This window comes from Aptenodytes patagonicus, chromosome 6 (genome assembly GCF_965638725.1).
Source record: "Aptenodytes patagonicus chromosome 6, bAptPat1.pri.cur, whole genome shotgun sequence".
NCBI lineage: Eukaryota > Metazoa > Chordata > Aves > Sphenisciformes > Spheniscidae > Aptenodytes > Aptenodytes patagonicus.
In genome coordinates this window covers 69,760,360-69,772,844 of record NC_134954.1, presented here as the reverse complement: position 1 = coordinate 69,772,844, position 12,485 = coordinate 69,760,360, and the positions used below count along the sequence as shown (strand labels likewise).

Genomic DNA, 12,485 nt, shown 5'->3' with positions numbered 1-12,485 from the left:
CCTCTTCTTATTTTTCTTCTCGCTAAAACTCAGTATCCAGTTCCTGGCACCTAACTGAGGCTAGCTTAGAATAATACCAAGGTAGTTGAGTTTCTGACAGGAGAATAAATTCATTGTTGAGTTAGGACCTAGTTGATTTAAGATAAATGAAACTTCTCTAAATGTAAGAATGAAAAAACACTGCATACCTCATATTCAGATCCATTTTATGGTATTCACCCCATAATCCCTTTATTCAGATATGCATGACCTATGCATTATCAGCAGTGGACAGCCTAACACTGCTGTGACTAGGGAATTTAAACTCCACATTTTGTTTAACAAAACCTTTTTGTGGATATTGGATGGGATCTGTTACTCTGCTTGCTTAGACTGAAGGTTCAGTGTTGCTGTTTTTAATACATAATGTTGAACAATGGGTGAAGGAATGAATTTAAAATAGCTAACTTTGTATTTATGATGACTAGGAATACCATTCTGCAGAAATTTGCCTTCTGGTGAGTTTGCAATATTCTTTCAATGGACAGCACAGTTGTATTTCTGGTGGAATAACAAGATTAATATGGTGAAAAATACAAATATAATAGGTATTGTATCTTCCTTGGGTTTTGATGGATTGGATTGTCTTGTCCAGTTCAGATTAACTACTAGATTTACTTTTAATTGATGTCAATAAAGCTGGTAACTGTAAAGGAGATTCAACTTTATGTTCTAGTTAGATACTAAAACTGTAGTCCTGATAAGTCACTACTGGTTTGTGTTAACTGACTTGTCCTGTACCAGTGATATTAATATCCTTCTGTGCATTCAGGGCATATTGAGATAAACTGGTCTGTGAGCGGGTATTAGTAAAGCCTGCTCTACTGTGAATGTGTCCTATGTCCCGATTTCTGTCTTAGTACGATTATTTAATAGAAATCTAATTATCCTTGAGACCACCAGCTGTGTCAGATCCGATTGAAGTGCACAGAATGGTTGAACAGTTACTTGAGTGGGACTGACATACAGCTGATGGGCAACAGCATCATAGGAAGCTTGATTTTCTTAGGAAATGGGCTAAAATAATATTTGAAACAGAAATGAGTCTGAAAGCCAAAACACACCTGCATCCCAATCAGAAGTTCACTGGGATTTCCTGGGGTGGCCATATCTCAGGGTTTTGGTTGTTATTATACAGACATGTAAAGGCTACAAAAGACACGTTAATCTTTCCTTGGCTGTAATGAAAACGTGGGCTACTGTATAATTCATTTGGTTCAGGCTCCCTTCAAAATACTCAACTGGAAAAGTAGTAATCAATTTTAGTGGGGCAACAAAACCTATACAAATAAAGGGGTGTTTTTTTCCTCATTTCTCCAGTTTGAGAATAACATCTTAACTAAATGTGGTCAGGAATTTTATTACATTTCTGGAAAATTCAAAGTCATTAAAAAGGTAGTACAGAAGTTATCTCTGTCACAGCTTTGAATTAAACACCTGCAGTTTGCACATGGTGCCTGAGAATGGGATTCCGCAAGCTCCCCACACAGAAGGAAGGGAGATACCTAGCAAGGTCCTGAGAAGAAAGGAGCAGTAGCTTAAAATGTATCCCTCTTAGAAACTTCAGAGCCTTCCTCTGGGTTGCAAGGATGCCTTCTTTCACTTAGACTAGCAGGCTTTTTAAGGGAAGCTGGTTAGCCTAAGGTAAAACAGCTTTTAATGACTAATTAATAAATAGGTGATAGTATATCCATTCTCTTTGTGCAGATAAGTCAGTGCTTATCCCCTAATTAGGGTAGCAGAAGGGAAAGTGAGCCTGTGTCTCTCAAGACAGTATCATATTTATCAAGGTAGACAGTATTCTACAGGACAGTGCTCAGTCTCTGCCCTCAAAGGGGCTGAGAGCTGCTTGGATCTACCTTTTGGAGGAAGAGAGAGAATGAGTACAAATTTGTTCATTTTTTTGGAGGTGGGATATGTATGTTCAAATTCAGTGAGAGTAGGAAAGTGGCTTTCCTCTCACAGCTACCAGAAGATGTACTTGCTCCTGCAAGGAGACATTGGATTAAAAAAAACTAAAAAATAAAATAAAAAGTGTTGGAGGCATCATTGCAAGCATTTTTTCCCTCTTTCTTTGACCTTAGTCAAAGATGTGTTAAAAAAAAAAAAAAGAAAAAAACAAAAAACCCCCACATCCTGGATTGGATCCTTCATCAGAAATAGATGAAGGAATGCCTAGATTTGTATCCCGAGAGAGCCCATAAATGGATTAGGAGCTCAGGTGCTCAGCAAAGCATGCTCCAAAACAAACTAAAGAGAATTTGCTTTCTTAAAGCATAAGGACTACTTGGGTCACGTGCCTTAGAGCGTGGTTTTCCAGGTTATAGATTTAGGACCTAGGCATCCATTATGAACCTGTGGAAAAACTGTACTTGCTGTCTCTCAAGCTCTCCCTGCTCTTTTGTTGTTTACTTTAGCAGATGAATACCAGGACAAGCTATCCAATATCTTCCTGTGATGTAGGATTGCTCATACTGAACACTTCCTAGTATTCTTCCTTAGTTTTTTTCAGAAGGTCCCATGATAATCCTTAGGACGTTTCACAGCTGACGGTATCAGATTGTTTAGTAAGTTTTTCCTAATACTATACACAAAGTTTTCCTAATTCCTTCCTGTTATGCTTAGCTATCTTCTTTTCTATCACTCTTGAGATACTTTGCTTTAGGCTGCATTATTTGCCTGTTCCTGGGGACCTCTTCCTAAAAGAACTACAATGTTAGCATCGTGAGTCACAGCAAGTTTTGCCTCTTTATTGATCTTCTCGACTGATCATGCATGTTTGGAGTGACTTCTGTCTTTTTTTTCTTCCCTCTTTCCTGTTGGTTTTCACCGAAGATCTTAATGGAAAGATATCCGCAGTGCTGATCCAACTTGTCAGGGTTAAAAGATACCATCTAAGCATATAGGACTCTTGCAGACTTTGGCAATTTTGCAGATGAAGAAAATGGGCTAGGTTCAGGAGGAAGGCCTTGTATTCTGAAAAATTCTCTTGGAATATTTTTTTCCTACTCCAAACTGCAATGCGTTCACTACCAGATTTTTTTATCCATCTCTGGGCACACTATCTAGGCAGTTTGGTTTTTTTCCGGACATCAGCAGTCGGCCCATGAGGATGGGACACTATGCGTGCTATGTGTACATTCTGAAGATGTGAACTATGTGACTACATAAGCACTATGCACAAGTTAAGCACAACACCAAAAGGTAGGATGAGTACAGTTACGCGGTTTTGATCAGCTCAGAGCTCGGGGTAACATTCTTTTATCTAGCCAGAGACATTACCAATCTCCCCAACGTATTACTTCTATTGCAAGCTCTTCAGGGGTGCCTTCTGCTTTGTGTACAGGGCTGATGTCCTGGTTTCGGCAGGGATAGAGTTAATTTCTTTTCTAGTAGCTGGTACAGTGTTTTGGATTTAGGATGAGAACAAAGTTGATAACGCCCGGATGTTTTAGTTGTTGCTAGGTAATGCTTACAATAGCCAAGGACTTCTCAGCTTCCCATGCTCTACCGACTGAGAAGGCTGGAGGTGCACAAGAAGCTGGGAGGGGGCACAGCCAAACTGGCCAAAGGGACATTCCATACCATGGGACGTCATGCTCAGTACATAAACTGGGGAAAGCTGGCCGGGGGGGCAGCTGCTCGGGGACTGTCTGGGCATCGGTCGGTGGGTGGTGGGCAATTGTACTGTGCATCACTTGCTTTGTGTATTATTATTATTATTATCATTATCATTTTATTTCAATTATTAAACTGTTTTTATCTCAACCCACGAGTTTTTCTAACTTGTGCTCTTCCAATTCTCTCCCCCATCCCACCGGGTGGGGGGGAGTGAGCGAGCGGCTGCGTGGTGCTTAGTTGCCGACTGAAATTAAACCGCGACAGCTGAGCACACATCAGTGCTCTGAGTAAATACAGTAGTGGCTGAAAAGAAAAATAACAGCAGGAATAACACATAAACAGATTGTATACCTGAATATTTTGCGCAGTCTCTAATTTCTGATTAAAGAAATAGCCCATGAATTCTCGAGGGATGCACTTCTTTGCAAGCAGTGACAACCTTTGTAACTGTCAATGCATAAGAAAAATTTCTGTTGAAAGGTGCTGTAAAAAAGCATCAGATGTTCTGTTGCTATAAACCTTATATTGCTTCAGATTTCCTGTTCCTGCAAGAGAGACTACTCCAAACGTATTTAAAATAGTCTTCTTACCTGGAACCACCACCTGTTTCTCACACAAGTCATCATCTTTAATAGATAAACTTTCTGTTAAGAGCTAGACAAGGTGCTAGATTTTCTTGCAGGAGTCAGAAATAAGAACAATAAATGTGTGAGAGAAATTAATCAATTTGGTTAGGAACATCAAGGTGCATGCCTATCTGAAATATAGACTGTATGGAAACACAAATAGGTTCAGAGAAGGCTCCAAGTATAGAATTATTGACCCTGGATGATAAGACGCAGAATAACCTTCCTAGGCCGTACTTTGTCAATTTTAAGTAGTATTTGCAAGGTGAGTAGTTTAACAGTTTCATCCCCCTCAGCAAAGATTTAGTAGTAGATGCATCAAAGTTTTTCCTAATTTTTTTTCCTTTTATAAATTACACTACTATAAAAGTATATTAATGTTCTATGCATTTACTAATGTTCTGTAAGACAGTATAAATAAATACAACTGATTGATGTAACTCACAAAAGTACATAAATGTCTCTGTTTTTCCAATGTGGTTGCTCATTTTCTGATTGCGGTCTCAATTCTGGGACCAAGTGGTTGAGCTCTCTCTATGGTGTGTCACAATCCTGGAAGCGATGGGGTCTACAATACCAGATCCCTGTGTAGGATGAAAGATTAAGTGAGTAGATCACAATGAATCTTTTTTTTATCTTTGTAAAATACAAATACAATTATCAAAAGATAACTTTTAATTCTTCTTTCACATGGTGCTAATCGTGTGTCTGCACTGGGGTATTTTTAAGTCCATCAGGCAAAATAAATTTCTGTTTTCTTCAAAATGTTTTTGAGCATTCACCCTAGCCATCTATTCAAGAACTGTACTGTCTTCCAGACAACTCAAATATGAAGCAGTCCGTGTCTAGCTATATTACCAAGCAAGGAAGAACATCTCATCCTATGACACATTCAGTGTGTGTATATATATACGTAGTGTCCTGGGAAATTAGCAGACGAAAGCTGTCCTTTAAGTCTGCCACACAACAGAAATATGACTTCTGTTTCCAGGAATGTGTACATTTGAAACAAGGAAGAAAAATTGCTAAATTCATTTACATGCTGCCATTCAAAGCCTATGTTGAGTTGAGATAATCAACTCTGAGTCATCGTGTTTAAAAAATAAAGCTGCTAGGAATTTTTTTTTTGAATATCCAGCATTTTGGCACAAGCATTTCTCTGATGAAGGAAAGACAGTGTACTGGAAGAGTGGGAGGAAGGCAGCGGCAGTGCCTTTTCTGGTAGCCGTGCTTGCTTAACCTGGTGAAGGAAGTCCACCCTCACAGTGGTGGTATAAATATGCTGGTATAAATAAGGGCCTTGAGGGGTAAAAGCATACTACTGATACTGAGAGGAAGAAGCTAACTTAAATACTCAGCACCCATCAGTGTCTGTTGAATTGAAAGTTACATTTTCACTAATATGGAAATTCTGCATGTTTAATAACACCCCTCCTTCAGATTCTTCAAACCCAATAGCAACAACTTTCAACGATATATTTTGAAAATAACTTTATAATGAAATTTGAAGCAAACAAGATTGTTTAAATCTTCTTTGGGTAGATTAGTTTTCAGGGGGTTTATTTGTTTATACTGTGTTTTCCAGCAAACTACATCAAAACTTTTCAGTAATGATAGTGATTATGAAAATTTAAGCCTGCAACATCCCTCTGTGAATTCAGTCTATAGTCTTACAGAAGAATGGGACTCCATTTGTTACTGACCTCCAATTAGAGTACGACTCATTAACCACTACCTCCTGAGCCTGAGTCAGGCTGCTTTTTCACTCAAACAATAGTCCACTCGTCAAGGCAGTAACATCCCAACTTGGAGACAGAGATGCTTGGGAGACTCTGTCAAAAACCTTGATAAAGTAGATTACATTGCTCTCTCCTCATCTACAGATCTAGTCTTTTGATAAATATTTCATAAATATTAGTTTAGTCAAGCATGGTAAATTTAGTAAATCCATGCTAAATCTTTGCTGGCTATTCCCAGTCATCATCTTCCCCTTCATGTGCCCAGATATGAATTTAGAAAGGATTTGCTCCATGATTTCCCCAGGGGATGAAGTGAGTCTGAACAGCTGGTAATCTCCTGGATTGTTTTTAGCCTTTTTTGAAAACGGTCACTACATTTGGGTTTTTCCTGGTCATCAGGGACCGCCCCCAATCTCCAAAACCTTTCAAACTTGATAGTGAACAGCCTCATAATAACATCACCCAGCTCTTTCAGCACACTTGAGTGATACCCATCCATTGCCTGTGGACTATGTATGGGTTTAGATTGCTCAGGGGATCCCTGACTCAATTCTCTTCTGCGACTGATAGTAAGTATTGTGTAGGGAATAGAATCAAAACTTCAGAGGACTTGAATTAATTGCACTTAGTAGTGCAAGAGTTAAAAGCATCCCTTGGAGTTCAATACTGTATCACTGAGATAGGCACCACTGTTTTTGTTTAGTGATGGATGCTAAATGATCATTAAGCCAAAAGTTAAATAATCATCTGCAAAGGAATAGTTGTCATTCACAATTTTTTCTCTAAATTAACTAGAAGGACATGATGGTTCCCTTCAAGTCTCTTTAGGAGATCTAAGCTTTACTTACAAGGATAGGTCTTGAGTTTGGTCTTCCAATATTGCAACAGGGAATGGCCTTGTAGAGGCAGAAGGAAATGTGCTTCTGGGGCACTGGAAATGTTCCTTGTGGACGAGGATGCTCTGGGGGGGAGCAGCGTATGTGCACTCTCTTGGTGACTCTGGAGCACCAGTCTTGTACGAACTGCTTCATTCTCCTGTCTTTCTCTATCCCTGTATAGTTTGGACATGGTATACTTTTCCCTGAAGTCTTCATCAGCAGTGTATAAGATCCAGCAAAAATTTCAAGAACAGCATTAGTGTGGGTTAGCCCATTTTTAGAGTAAAAACTCAAGACCAGCTTGCTTAAAATACTGGTTATTATATTCTTTTCTGTGTTACATTTTAGCAATACCCACAGATACAGAAATAATATATGCTTAAGGCAGACAGAGGAAGATGATTTGTAATTCTTTGTAAATCTCATCTTTCTGAATTCAGCCAGTGTTTTATGGATAGCAAGCGCAGAGGTAAAACTGCCAGCCTATGCTTCAAGTCAGACTAACAACTTTTGCTCCTGCAAAAACAATTTGCATTTTTAATCATCTGTTGGTTTGTGTCCTACATATTAAGGGTTTGTAGGTAGATTATTGAATTGAGAAAATCTAGATAGGCAAATGAACCTCAAAGCAATTATAACACCTCAAAATTTATCAAGTGTAGTGATATTTTTCAGCTGTGGAAAGAAATTATCGTTAACCATTATCAAGCACTTGCAGTTTTCTACCGTATGGGAACTTCCTCCTCCCCTCAGTTTGTTAGCTGATGTAGTGACAAGCTGTGGAGAAATGACAGATTTAGCTAAGGATTTGGAGTCTGAACACCTGTGCAGTGTCATGCATTTAAAAATAGAATGTGACAGCAAAACACATCAACCCTCTAATGTCCAAATGGAAACCACAGGGGTTTTTCCTTCAACTTTTATCCAGAGAAATAGCTGTCCAAGTAAAAATACAAAGCAAAAGCTGTTTTGTTGAGGTCCAAAATAAACAGGAACAAATCAAAGTGGTAGGCACAGGTGCACCAAAAATATTCAGTAATTACCATTTCTTTCTTCTCAATGATGTTCTGATGGCCTGCATCTTTGAGCGGTGCAGATTATTAATGTTCTGTAGCAATTTCTTCAGGAATCACTTGCTGGCGGGTTAGAAGAGGACTGTCGACTGAAGCTACTTTGCTTACCTTGACTTCTGTATGACTCATTCAACCCCCCCAGTGAAGCTAACAAAAAACAACCAAAACAGGTTTTCTTTTGTATAATCTTCTCTATGGGAGAAAAAAGCATAAACCAAGGGCAGAAAGATAAAAACAATCTTGCTTGATTACGGGGTTAGATTTGAGCATTATGCTCTCCTCTGAAGGAGCCGATGTCATTGACAGTATTTGAAGGGAACATCTCTACTTCCCATCTCCCTTAATCGTATCCTTGAAACGTTAATCAAAACTAAAGCACGTAATCTTTTTTTTTTTTTACAGAGGGGACAAGGTTTCCCAGTCTGTCTGAGATGCTAAGCCTGCTGCAGTCCCCGCTGGCTGCCAGCGTGCTCTGCTTTCCTCCAGGGCTGAGCACAATTACTGGGCAGCACCGTGGGCTGGCAATGAACCCGGTCCATCCTCCTTTTCCCATTAGAGAGTGCTAACCTTCCAGCACGTGCTCTTTCTTCAGCAAAACCTTTGTTTTCAAAGGTCATATGTTTTTTCTTCATATTGGGTGCGATAATTTTGAGAGGGGGTTTTGGCCTCTTTTCTATTGCAATCCTATTAATTGTGTTAAAAAGGATGTTTATTCAGTGTTTTGGGACAACAGTTTTATGTGATTGTGTGATGGGGAATTAAGGAAGGTCCATATTTAGCTCTTCTGCGCTCTCATTTATGTATGAGAAAGACAGAAATCTACTTTAAGCTCAGAGAAGAATTAGCATAAGAATTAGCATTTTGGATGATAAAAGCTATCACACATGAATGGGTTGCTTCTTAAAATCAATGAAATAAATTAGACTCCCTGTTTAGGAGCATCTGGCACCCTTAGAACCTAGTTCATATAATGATATCTCTGTTTATTAAAAAGAATTATGTAACAATACGGTTGATTTATTTCAAGATGATTGGCTTAGCAACTTAATTGGACTATGCAGTATACCAGAGCAAAAAAAATAATTTAATTAGCTCATTCATTTGTGGATAACTGGAAGCACTGTGCATCACGCTCGGCTTTAAAGGTGTGCAGCCGTTAGATCCTGCACGGAACCAAACCTTTTCAACTTCCACAGAGACCGTCTTCGCACCTACAGGACCATCAGCACCACGCTGATGTTCAGGCATTGGGCCCCAGTCAAAGCTCACAGAAACCAGCAAGATGTTTCCTTTGAATCCAAAGAGCACCCGATGACTCCTTGCAGATGAAGGAACCTTCCTGGAGAAACAGCAAGACAAAAATGTGCCTTGAAGAATAAAGCTCGTTTTCCCCCACTGTGGTCTCTCTTTTTCCTTGAGCTGAAACTCCCACCTTCCAACACCTAAACAGTATTAACATACCAGAAAATTAGCATGCTGTATCCAAGTTTTGTATTCATCCTGGTGCAAAGTTTTATTTCCTCTATTTCCAGGGTGACTACTTATACATGAAAAACACGCTCTTGCAACCCCATTTGACTGCTTTACGAAGTTACCACCTCTCAGCTGAGACAGAACAGTATTTTTTTTAATTATTATTATCAGTGAACCTCTTAGTAACACAAAAATAACAGGGTTATTTATTGAAATGTGTTCAAATTACTTAATATCCAAATAGTATTTTCAGAATAGCATTTGACAGGGGTTCAGATAACTTTTAAGATCTCTCCACTTTATTTCAGTTCCAAATGCAGCTTGTTGTGTCAGCCAAGAGACTGCTGTCTTGGGGGCAAATTCCACTTAAGTGGAGTTAATCACATCAGCATAAGTTGTTTCTATACTCTAGTTTTACACCAATTTAAAGAAAATTAGAGGTTTGGATGTTGATTTCTCCTGTGTTGTTAACTTAAGATACTCTGAGTCCCAGATGATTTCTTTTTCCATTTCTATAATTGAACGCCAAACTCCTCAATTCTCTCCCCCCCCCCCCCAAGCACACAGAAAACAAGACAACAACCTAAATTAAAATCAGAGTAAGGATTTGACTTAAAACATAAAACAGAAATATGGATGAAATTCCATACTTATCGTGCCCTGTTGTACCTAGATACTGCTGCACATCTGGTACGTGAGATAATGCACCGTTTAGAGACCATGGTACGAACACAGAAAATTGGAAATGAGTTTCAAGTCTTAACGCTACATTTCTTTACTACTGGGAGCAAGTAAGGCCCTGTTTTTCACTCTTTTGTAGGTTGTGTGATTTGATTCCCTCTGTTTGTTTGCTCTGTAAATAATGTAGGCATGAAGGAAATCAGAAAAGGAATGGTTCTGTAAGAAATATTTTATGCGGCACAGCTGAGGTTTTTTTTATAAATTCCCAGATTGTATACCAAGGTTTAATTATAATATTAGCCACAGCAAAAAATAAGAGATGCTCAGCTGAACCACGGGTGGAGCAATAAAAAACACATGTATCATGTTAATTCATTTATCACGTCATATAAATAATTAAAACCAAAGGCAGTGGTTAGCCATTCTTGACCTGCAACAGAGTATATTCTCTCAGGACTACCTAGTGTTATAGTTCGCTTTTGTCACGATCACATGTATCAGTTATTTGCATGAGTCTAGCCTGTAGCTGTCAGACAGAAGTTAAATCTGCAGCCAACGTGCTTTCCAGCTACTTCTTACTGAAACTCGTGATGGCTGCATGGGTCTGACTTCTGGTAGGGAATGTTTTCCTCATACGTTCATGCAAAATGCAAGACTTTTATTACAAAAAAATGACCCAGGTGTAGTACATTTAGCTTTGGGCTTAACGTACAGGAAATCAAGTACATCTCTAAATGTAGAATATCAGACTTTATCTGACCTTTTAGTGCTCACATTCTTCCAAATTAAATGCTTTCTCTCAGTTTTGTGCGTGCATGCCTGAATGCCCGTTCACCGATAGTGGGGAATGAGAGGGTTTCCATGACAAGCCAAGACACAGAAGAAGAGACTGGCTGTCTTTAATGCAAAGCCTGGTATTAGTGACGTCCTCCCAGCGTACAGCACCAGGCGGGATGGCACTGGGCAGGAATACCACCAGCAGGGAAGCTGCTGGCGCATGGCCGACCCCCCGTTCCTGAATCCAGACCTGAGCGGGAGCAGCTCTCGTACCTTGAGAAGAGAGGAGCAGTGGTGGGAACATCATGGTCTGGCTACGAAGCCAGGAAAGCAGCATCCTAAACCAGAGAGAGGAGCAAACCAGCAGCATAGCGACCTCTCCTCCTCCCTCCAATCTGTGCTACGTTTATCCTGTGTATTGACCATGAAGACCAGGGGAGAAAAAGCAGCAAAAAGTGAAGCATGCTGTTGGCCCCCCGGAGAAAACATCTCCTCCTGAGTATTGAGCAGCAATGAAGTGCACATCAAAATTGTTTAGACATTTTGATCCATATTCAGCTATCAGAATTTTGGCTGAAATTCAGCTAAGCCCTAAGCAAAGTCAAACAGGAGCCACATGCATCTTAGCTACACCAATGAGGTGTTGTCCTTTGCTGACTGGAAGGAGATCGGCCAAGATTTTCTTTTCTGGAGCATGATTTGGAAATACCAATTCTCTGTTCAGTGAAATAATGTATTCAAGCTTCTTGTTCTCTGAATGTAGGTGATAATAGTCCTTGTTTCTCACTGCTCTCCTCTGCGCATGGCTTGTGGATGGCAAGAAGCTGCTACACCTCAAACAGAAGCTGGAAGATTCCTTGCTTCAACCCCAGCCAAGATGAACAGGGAAGCCAGATTATTTACAAATTTCTGAACCAAAATCTGTAGCACACTAGCATGCCTATACTCTGGCTAATTTGGTGGTCATGCCTGGTCCAGACTAAGTTTGTACTGGTGGGTGATCCAGGCACACGGGGAGCTGGCACGGGGCTGTGCTCCCTTCATCCTTATCCCTGCAGCATTGCAGGCGGGTAGGACAGACAAACAAGCCCTTCCTGAAATGGCTCATCACAAGCAGCTGGCACTTTGATAGGTATCAGAAGTTGTAATGTTATTTGATGTAGCACAGTTTATTGGCCTGATCATGGAGACTCGGAGTGTATAAAATCACATTTTTATTACTGATTCAGTCATGCACATACATATTTATGGACTAAAGAAAATCTTTGTAATTGACCACATAGGGCAGCACATTCAATTTTAATACAAAGGATTACTGGCTGTCCCTGTAGAACCACCTTTTGTATCCACAGGAGGCAGTTTAAAACATTTACAACAGGGTTGCTTTTTTGTCCGTTGTATGCTTATTACCAGCTTTGGTCTGGGCAGCAGCTACATTTGGATTTGTTTCCTTCTTTGATCGCCACAATCTGTATAAAAACATGCATTAGAAACAAGGAGGAATGTGTGACTTTTTAAGCCTGACTTCACTTACACTTCACCAGTTCTTGTACCTTCTGCTTACCCGCTCGCATCTCA

The 12,485-nt window shown here is 39.8% G+C and overlaps 2 protein-coding genes across 3 annotated transcripts in view; one reads left to right on the top strand and one right to left on the bottom strand.

Annotated features, from left to right (window-relative positions):
• Positions 1 to 12,485, top strand: part of NXPH2 (neurexophilin 2) — a 41,106-nt gene that overhangs the window by 11,009 nt on the left and 17,612 nt on the right. Inside the window, exon 2 of one of the 2 annotated variants that reach the window (XR_012995713.1) lies at positions 9,173 to 9,253. The exons of the other annotated variant lie outside the window; for it this stretch is intronic. The gene's annotated coding sequence lies outside the window, so the exon portion shown is untranslated. Of the gene's footprint in view, positions 1 to 9,172; positions 9,254 to 12,485 lie in introns of those variants that run through there. 2 annotated transcript variants of the gene reach the window in all.
• SPOPL (speckle type BTB/POZ protein like) overlaps positions 8,948 to 12,485 on the bottom strand; it is a 78,179-nt gene continuing 74,641 nt past the window's right edge. The window contains exon 11 of the mRNA XM_076343111.1: positions 8,948 to 9,315. Coding sequence (XP_076199226.1) covers positions 9,030 to 9,315 — 286 coding nt within the window. The 3' untranslated portion in view covers positions 8,948 to 9,029. The remainder of the gene's footprint in view (positions 9,316 to 12,485) is intronic.